The sequence below is a fragment of the Sander vitreus genome, chromosome 5, assembly GCF_031162955.1.
Source record: "Sander vitreus isolate 19-12246 chromosome 5, sanVit1, whole genome shotgun sequence".
In the NCBI taxonomy this organism is placed as follows: domain Eukaryota; kingdom Metazoa; phylum Chordata; class Actinopteri; order Perciformes; family Percidae; genus Sander; species Sander vitreus.
In genome coordinates, this window is record NC_135859.1 from 26,149,968 (window position 1) to 26,159,591 (window position 9,624).

General features: G+C 38.4%; 1 protein-coding gene across 2 annotated transcripts; it reads right to left on the reverse strand.

Moving 5' to 3' along the window:
* On the reverse strand, positions 1-7,387 carry prlrb (prolactin receptor b). Of its 2 annotated transcripts, none has more exons than XM_078251250.1 (9): positions 7,236-7,387; positions 5,352-5,440; positions 4,744-4,876; positions 3,938-4,107; positions 2,605-2,771; positions 1,642-1,783; positions 1,432-1,528; positions 1,044-1,110; positions 1-941 (listed from the first exon to the last, which is right to left on the reverse strand). In XM_078251250.1, the coding sequence occupies exons 2-9, from the start codon at positions 5,410-5,412 to the stop codon at positions 273-275; spliced, it is 1,506 nt and encodes a 501-aa protein (XP_078107376.1). In that variant the 5' UTR covers positions 5,413-5,440; positions 7,236-7,387; the 3' UTR covers positions 1-272. The 2 variants fall into 2 exon arrangements, with proteins under 2 accessions (XP_078107376.1, XP_078107375.1); XM_078251249.1 differs by having other exon boundaries at positions 5,352-5,516.
* Positions 7,388-9,624: the final 2,237 nt, after the last annotated feature.

The following is a 9,624-nucleotide window of genomic DNA, read 5'->3' on the forward strand; positions in this document are numbered from 1 at the left end:
TATTATTTAGAAATATGAACTTTATTATCTAGGGACTTTGAATATATGTAGCAAATGTCACAACAATACATTCAGTACAAGATGTCAAAATATTTAACTCAAAACCAAAAATGTCAACCTCATGTCAAGTTATGCAGATTCATCCTATGGAGAACATAAATGTCTGTATTAAATGTCATGACAATCCATCACATGGACATGAGACATTCAACTTGATATCACAAGAACTGCCCTCTACTGGATACCAAAAGGACAGCGTAAGAAGTAAAACTCTACATTGAAGGTGGTGCAGGTGTGGTAGCTACATATCCACTATCGATGAGTTCTATGCACACATGAGGTTTTATTGGATTCTGAAGGGGACAGTCTGTGTAGTGGTTTCCCTTCTCTCTACAGGAAGTGTCAAGTGATGCATTTTGTTTCTGCAGGAAGACCACATTGTCACTTTCCACCTTTTTCACCCTGCTGTAGTCCTTTGGTATGTGTTCCTGTTCCTGAACATCCATGTAGCCAGAGCTCTTAAATGGGACCTTTTCTTTATTGAAGATGAGAACATTTGCACCATTGACCTCTTTCACTGTGCTATAGTCCACATGTGTCACATCCGCCCCCTGTATGTTTTCCACATGTCTCTGAATATCCACATAACTGCTGTTTGTCAAGGGTTTGATGGTGTTTTCTAGTTCATTATTTCTTTCTTCAGACTTCTCCCAGTCATTTTGGTTGTGGGTTGACTCCTTACAATGGATTTCCAAGTCTAAGTCTAAGTGGAAGGCAGCAGGAATAATCAAGCTTTTCTTCCTTTTCTGAGAATTGGTGGGAAGCCCATCATCATTTTCAGTCACAATTAGGTACTCTTCAATCTGGTCCTTCCAGGCCACCATAGGAGGAAAGCTCTGGTTGACGATCAGTGCATTGTCAATGTCTTCTGATCCCCCACTCTGGAAGTTATTTAGAATTTAGACATTATGACCTCACCATTGTTATCAAGTCTGAAGTAACATTTTGGATAAGTCTGAAATGCAATGCAGATTCAGTGTCACCTTCAGAAGTTGATCAACTCCTCTTATCTTTGGACCAGGAACAGGGGGAAGAACACACAGCTTCACACTGGAGAACAAAAGAAAGTGACTAAAATTATCCTCATCATCTTGACTTGTATAAAGAAGAATTAACAGAAGAGGTAACACTTTACTTAAAGTTTTCTACATAAGAGTGAGATGACACTGTCATGACACATGAACCCTAACCCTAACCATAACCATAACTTGTCATGACAAAACCAAACGACACTAAAAGAAGCGTTATGTCATAAACATTTGACTTGTTTATAATGTTTTATGACACGTTCATGACAGTGTCATGTCACTCTTATATAGATACCTTCCAGTAAATTGTAACTGAAGAATTTTTTTTGCAGGAGATACATACAATTTCCTCTTCACGACCAAGATACACACTGCTGTTATAAATGGAATTGCAGAGAGGATAGAAACCAATATCCAAAATGGTGCCTCATTCGGAAGATCTACATAAAAGAATTATTGATTATTAGTACTTTAGTTGCTACTGTTCTCAGAATTTTGTAAAAATATCTTGCCATAAAAAAAAGAAGTTCTGGAAAGAATTTCTGATACTTACAGTTAGGGATTTTCACCCAGGTGTTGTTGCTCCACTCGCTCCAGGAGCCATGGTCTAGTTTGCAGCGCACCTGCACCGTGTACACCACCCCGGGGCTGACGTCGTATAGGCTGAAATGAGTTTGTGTACCTGACATGTACTCCTAGAGGTAACAAAACATTAACCAAACGTTCACCTTGTACCCAGGCTAAGATCACATTTGGGTCAAACAGTAATTACAAATACATTTCTTTTACCTTGAATAACAGTACACTAAATTACAGATTTGTCAAATTCTTACTGCAAAAAAAAAAAAGTATACCCAGAAAATGTTTGTATAGCACATACTGTATACTTTTAGTCTGTAGTATGGAATCGGGTCAAAGCAGTTGAAACTCCTGTTGACAGCCCTGAAGGCAGCACTTTTATTGCCCTGTTCTGGTTGACTACATAACAGTTTTAATGTTTACCTGACCTTAGTAGATAGTAGTTTAATTTATTCCTGTTTGGATGGCTGTAATTCATACCAAAGCGAGATTTCTCTCCCAGCTGCAGCTGGGCAAAAAGGCGGGGATTCATTACCCTATCTTAGCCTCCAATCACTTTCTACTAAAAAGCTTTTACAGTCTGTTTTAAAATCTTGCTGATTACATTCACAGATAAATAAGGTCTGTCCCCAAACTTATGAACTCATTAGGGACCAGATGACAGCCTCAGACCTTTGAGCTGGGCTGTTTAAAGGTCGGAAGTGCCTTTGCTATGCTTATTATGAGACTAATAAGCAGATCACAGATTGTACCTTTCATAGGCACTTCTGTCACAATGTTACACAATGTGAAGCAGTCATCCATTGAGAACAACCTTTGTTTTTGAAACCGGAAAGAGGTGAAAAAAAAATAGCTGTGATCTTTGACCCCAATGTGGAGATACTGTTAATGTGCAAATTATTTTGTAGGAATTCAGTTTGTAACATGTCAAACTCACCTTCCACTTGTTGCTGTTTTCTTGTTGGACTCTTAGTTCATATTTAATGGTAACCCAGCCAGACTTGGTGTCCGTGTTAGAGGGAGGCTCCCATCTGGCATGGAGATACGGACTGTACTCACTCTTCTCCACCAGCAGCGTTACATTTTCAGGAGCATCAGGCTTTACTGTCGAGACAGAACAACACCTTGAGGTGCTTTGTGCTAAATGCTAACATCAGCATGCTAATATGCCCACAATGACAATGTTAACATGCTGGTGTTTGGCAGGTATAATGTTTATCATGTTAAACATCTTAGTTTAGCATATTAGCATACTAACATTCGCTAAACAGCACTAAAAACAAAGTATTGCTGAAGCTGATGAGAAGTTCATTAGTTTTGCAGGTATCTGGACAAATTAAAATTTTGACTTGATGATGGCAACAGCTGAAAGGTCAGCTGATCATCACATTGATTACAATTAATTTCTTCCTGAGGGGGACATTATATGTACCAAATTAATAGCAATCCATCCCATATTTGTTGAGATCTTACAGTGGATAAGTGAAAATTGGCCTTTTGGTGGCACCAGAGAAGAGGTCAGGGGGTCACCAAAGTCATATTGATTCATATCTGGGGATCATGCATGGCTGAGCAAAATTTCATGTCAATCCATTCAATAGTTGTTGAGATATATCAGTCTGGAACAAAGTGCTGGACCGACCAACCGACCAACATTGCTATGGGGGCTTGTGAAGTAGGACCTAAAGTGTCTTTACAGGGTTACATAAATCTAAGTAAAGTACGTTTCGAACCCTGGGACAAAATCTAAGACAGTGGAGTTACTATTTTCTTACCTGGGACAGGACTCGCATGTATTGTCAGTAAAGTGCATGGAGATCACATGTACAACTGCCTGCATAACCAAACAAAATCTGTGAAATTTGATCCGAGACTGTAAACACTGTTTCACACTGGGCAAAAACCAGTTCCACCTCATTTTCTTTCATTAGTGCCTCGCGACAGTCACTCAGTACTTTTCTATTCCTTACTGAGCTGAAAAAGGCTGGACAACCAATATAACTGTGCCAAGCATTAGCTGAATCAATACAGATCATTTTATTCTAGATATTTGTGCAAAAAACCTCAAAAGTAGTTAAGAGGATATTTCAAATATACAAATGTTCGCTTTAAAGAAATTCACTGTCTTTGTTATTCTTTATTTTAGTTTTCTTACTTGCCTTCATTGTCTTTATTGAAATACAGATGGAATTGTGTGTGTATCTTTACTTTTATTTTAGATTTTCTTTCCGAATCAGAACTCAGTATGTCCGTGGAGTAACAAAACTTACTGATTTCCATCACGTCCATCTTAAAGGGGTCGGAAGTGGCATTCCCGAGAGCATTGGAGGCCATCACTGTCAGGTAGTAGTCGACCCAGATGGAGGTCCGGTTCTTGTCAAAAAAACAGGAGTTCCTCCCTGCCGACCGGTAGTCCGGACACTCGTACGTTCCCTCCAATCTATATGTAGAAAAAAAAAGACCTTTACTGACAAGTGAACACTACTCAGGGCATTTTGCTTGCACAGATGTATGACACGATCCGCATTGTAAAAATGTGCTGTGGCCCGTAAATATATGTTGATATTCACTAAACAAACAAAGGCCTTGACCATGGACTGTATAGGGCTTGACTAATACTCAGAAAAGAGTCAGGTATGTGATGTCCACATAGTTTCCACACTGACCACTGCAACATGATCCCAAATGTCATAATCAGATTTTCGTTTAGCATTTTTCCTTCAGGCCAGGGAGAGTGAGGGTCACACAAAAATTTGTGCTCAGTTGACTGAGCACAAGTGTGTGATCAAGAGAGCCGGTAGTTTTCCACTTGCCCGTCTACGAAACCACACAACTGACAACACAGCATCAGAAGCTTTACCTTCACTTGCTCTCAGTGTGGGTGATAAACTTATCTGAGACTTAATGGGTCATCTGGTGGCCTAGTGGTTAAGACACGGACAATACACTGTCATTGAAACCCTGGTTCGATTCTGTGTTGTGTGCCAATCCGCTCTTTCCTATATCTCTACGGTGACCTTTTGAATAAAAGGGAAATGCAAAAAAAAAACAAAAAACAACTTAGAATTGGTCTGACCTTTCTCTCTCGTAATACAGGTGGTGTGTGGTGGGCAGCCCTCCATCGGAGCCTGGCTCCCACCAGCAGGTAAACGTCTCCTTCTCAGGGGACCTGCAGCCAAGCAGGACTGGTTTCCCTGGTGGAGACATGCCTGGCAACACATGTGACAAACAAACATCAGCTCCTAATTCTCAATGTAGAACTTGTATAATAAAAAATGGAAGTTTGGCATGATTTGAAGGTCAAGTTAAAGGACTGGTTCACCCAAATTCCATGCAAAATCTTCACACTTACTTTACTTTTAGTGTGATCTAGCCATGCTAGATAGATAGTTTTGGTTTATTTGCCCAGGTTTTGAAATATGCATCTAAGATTTCTTTGTCCGCACCAGTTCATGAAGGTTAATTTTGAAAATAAAATAATTTTCTTTGAGCAGTGATGTAAATATAATTTTTCAATGATGTTAGCACTTAAGATATCTCAGAGGCAGATCTCTAGACAAATAAAACCCAAACTATCTGCATGTCTAGGTCTATATACCACTTTATTTTTCATTTTTAGCTAATTTAACCTTTAAACAACATGTTATAAGTCATAGATAATGTCATTTAAGCCTTTCAACTTACTGTTGGACTCTACAGCTGCATACAGCAGCAAAAGCAGTGTCACCCTAATACCTCTCCTCATCCTGGGACAAATTGTCACGCCGTGTGCACTGAAAAAAAGACGTGACATCATCAGCTTGTGGTAAATCAGGTAATCCATGGTTTGGCTGCGTGTCTTGTTTTGACCTAAAACAAGGAAAATGGAGGGAAAACATAAGGACAACCAATAAGTGTTTGTACGTGTTGTAGCCGACACATACGGCAGTTTACATGCTGATGAAACATTATATACTATATAAAAAAGTGCTAATTAACATGAAAGGTATAATTTGACTGACAGCCAACACCTTTTCATCCGAGAAGGGATGTGCAACATTACCCAAAAAGGGTTATAAATTAACAAAGACAGATTGAAGGTGAGGCTGGTTTTAAAAAGAAACTGGGTTTACTGGGTGGTAATGTGTTAAATCTGTAAAATCAAACCTTAAATCTTCAGTTCAGGAATATAAATACATTTCATAAATGTTCATTGCCACGTATAAAAACTTCATCACATTTAGTTTTTTTTAGCTTATCTCACTCACTAGTGTTGCTCTCTGAAATCCCTCAAAATGGACTTCAGACCATTTTTATGTATTTCCTTATCCCAGGGAGCTCATCTTCATTCAAATCCACTGACTCAGATAATGATCAAGCACACAGTGCACAGACTTCTGAAACACCATCATACATGTGACAACACACTCCAAACTATAAACTATAAAGCTCTAAGTCAGGTTTTTGGACTTGTATGAAATGAGTTGACTGAATGGTTCAGACTCCCTGCTATTTGAGCAAAGGTGAATTGCTCTATGCAATTAGTCACCTGAAGAGGTGTGAGAAAGCTTCCTCCAGCCTGTAATTTATTGGATGCCACCAAGGGGGTTACACCTTTCACTTTCACTGATTTTGTTCTTGTTTTTCTACAGTAACCTCAGTAACAACAAGCTCAGTTTCATGCTGCAACAGTTGCTCAGGCAAGTTTTACCGAGTCACTCAGCTTTACACTCAGACTAAGCTGTGTCTGTGTAATACTATTTCAAAAGTACTATAATATTGTTTTAACATTTTATTTGCATTCTTTGACGAATTTTTTTTATTCTCATCGACAATTATACTTAACAGTCATTCTTAAAATGAACTAAATCGCATTTCAAAATGATTGAAGCTAAATAGATTTTAAATTGAATACAAGAAAAAAATATCTTTCATTTGAAGTGAGTAAATACAATACAATCTCTTAGGAAACGAGCTGAATTGCAAACCATGATTTGTACCAAAGACACATGCTGAAATTCTGAATCATTATCTTACTATTATTTTGTGTTGTAGGCTACAATTAATGTTACTGCAATATAGCTTGAGCGAGTACACAACATACCACAGATATTATGAAATCGTATAACAACATCGTCATTAAATCAATCAGCAGAAAAGCAACTGATGCCTGTAATAATCTCCTTTGATGCTGAATCGTTTCCTTTTAAAGTGTTTAGGTTTTTTGTTATGGTAGACAAAATAATAAAATATTACACTACAATCCAATTTTCCATTAATATGGCCTCAGAGAAATTTGTTACATTACGGCTAAACACCCCTTTTAATAGAAACCTATAGCCTATTATACGCTGAATTACTATTAATTCGTATTATTACACGTGTTTGCATTTTATTGCATAACTATAGGTGTTCATGTTGTCTACTCCCTGTACACCTATAGCCTACCTGCCAACACACACACATACAATACAACTCAAACAAAAACGTCATTACAAATTACTAAACATAACTATTTTGAAACGCATTTATACCAACCAAGTGCAAGGACTGTTAAAAAAATCTATTACAGCTCTAAAGTTTACTCACCTATTCAGGACGAGTGTCGACCTTCGCTACATTTAACTGATGTTGACACAACAACAGGAGAGAAAGTAGCCTTCTTCAGCCATGATAGTACCAGACTATCTTTACACCTGACAACCAGCTTGTCTGCCACCTCAGGTATGATAGGATGTAAGGAAGAGAGGTGTCCTATGCCTGAGTCATGATGAAGGGGAGGTGTTTGTTGTCGTCACGACTTGCCCACCTGAGTGCAGCCAGATATCGCACCCGGAGCAAGATGTCTCTCTACTGCCTGATTGATTGAATACACTGTAAACAAATGTGCTTACACACGTATGCAGATTCTTCTGCGGAGCACCGATCTCAGCTGAGAAATAAAGAACCATGCCTAAATCCACGCGCACAGTTTGCAAATTTGTATGGCGCCAATTCTGCCAGCCGTCTCGATCTAGCTACTATTTAGCAACGGTTAGCGCCGCTAGATTAGCTATCAAAATAAAAGTAGAAAAATTAGTCAGAGACAGCTGCCTGTAAAACGTCGTTATCGGCCAGGGTACTAAAGTATAATCCGTTTTTCGTTTCAAACCAAAAACGGAAAAACAAAACTATGAGCTCCGTTTTCTCGTTTTTCCAATGTCCATACAAATTAAAAATGAACTGGAAAACTGTTTTTCAACTGTTGTTTTTTTGTTATTCATGTTTCCGTTTTAACTAAAGAGCGAGAATACGGGCTCATTTTTATAATGTGCATAATCATTGAAAATCTGATGGAACACAGGTCTCGTTTATAATGTTATTTTGGTCTTACGTGTTAAGTCAAAAGTCTACTAAAACCAATGCGCTCTGGACAGGAAGTAACATTAATGTGTCAAAATAAAAGTATGAGAGCTGTAATAACTGCCAGAAGAACGAGGCACTTTGAAAACATTGTTTGCCTGTAGCTTGTCAGATTAGGCTAAAGTTAGCTATTTAGGGTTATATAAAGTATTTAATTATTTAATAATCATTTTAAAATCACATGAAATCTACATTCATCTAATATTAGCCTATGTGTGGCAGTTATTGACTAGTTACTCTAATCTTACACCAGCCAGTAAAAAGGCATCTAACTCTTTTAACCAAATTAACCAAAAATAACATGCATTGTTCCCTTCCATGCTCTTCGCAAGTAAATTAATATTCACAACTTTCATACAATTTTGGGTGTTTTATACAATTTTATAGCAGTTATGGTCTTCCTGGGCGAATTTTGACCTGGTAGAGCAGTAGGGCACTATTGAGCTTTACAGAAGATACACACACAGGACACACGTGCATATTTACAAGTATGTGCATGCACACACACACAGACAGACAGACACAGACACACACACACACACACACACACACACACACACACACACACACACACACACACACACACACACACACACACACACACACACACACACACACACACACACACACACACACACACGCTTACCAAGAGCCTGGGTCTGTCCAAGGTTTCTTCCTAGTAAAAGGGAGTTTTTCCTCACCACTGTCGCATTTACGCATTTATGCATGCTCTTCGGGGGAATCACTGGAATTGTTGGGTCTTTGTAAATTATAGAGTGTGGTCTAGACCTACTCTATCTGTAAAGTGTCCTGATATAACTCCTGTTATGACTTGATACTATAAATAAAATTGAATTGAATATACCAGTCTGTTATAATCCAAAACAACTAATCATATATATCCTCATTTTACTTAGAAATTAGGTATAATTCATGTAAATGAGGTCTGTTGACCATGAATGCAAAAAATAAGTGTAAAACTAGAGTGGAATGAAGTTGGATAAAAGGGGAAACCAGAATTGAGTGATAAATGACTTCATGCTTTATGAAATGGTCAATTTTATTATGCCAATAACATTTATAATGACCCAATGTATAAGACAACACAAGGGCTAAACCACTTGACCACTTAAATGAAAAGGCTTCTTTTTATTGCAACTCTGCAGAATATTCATGTGACATGGTTGACCAACTTAACTGCCATTCATTTTGAGTGTGATGAAGAACTCTTGCAGATACAACTGGGCCACATTGCAAACCTCTCATCATATTAGTGAGGAAGCTGCCATGTTGCTTCTCTCATCCTGGTCTCCTCAGGCCCTGCAGACTGGACCACACTTGTGGTTTACTGCTAGAATATTACAGTAGGCCACTTTGCTGATTCAGATTTGCCACTTGAGTCCACAGCACCATACAATATATGATAAACATGCACCAGCCTTTGTGAAAGTGTATGTTCTGAGAGAGAGAGAGAGAGAGAGAGAGAGAGAGAGAGAGAGAGAGAGAGAGAGAGAGAGATTGATCTCAGTTGTAACATTAAACGTTTGCATTATTCTGTGCCATCTGCTGCTGCTCC

Bases quoted from the DNA above. Each gene is read 5' to 3' on its own strand.
- prlrb (XM_078251249.1), bottom strand. From the start codon at position 5,490: ATGGATTACCTGATTTACCACAAGCTGATGATGTCACGTCTTTTTTTC. The intron at 4,877-5,351 runs GTAAGTTGAAAG...ATGTGTTGCCAG, and splicing joins TGCAGCTGTAGAGTCCAACA to GCATGTCTCCACCAGGGAAA. The intron at 1,529-1,641 runs GTAAGTATCAGA...TCTTTTATGTAG, and splicing joins CTGGGTGAAAATCCCTAACT to ATCTTCCGAATGAGGCACCA.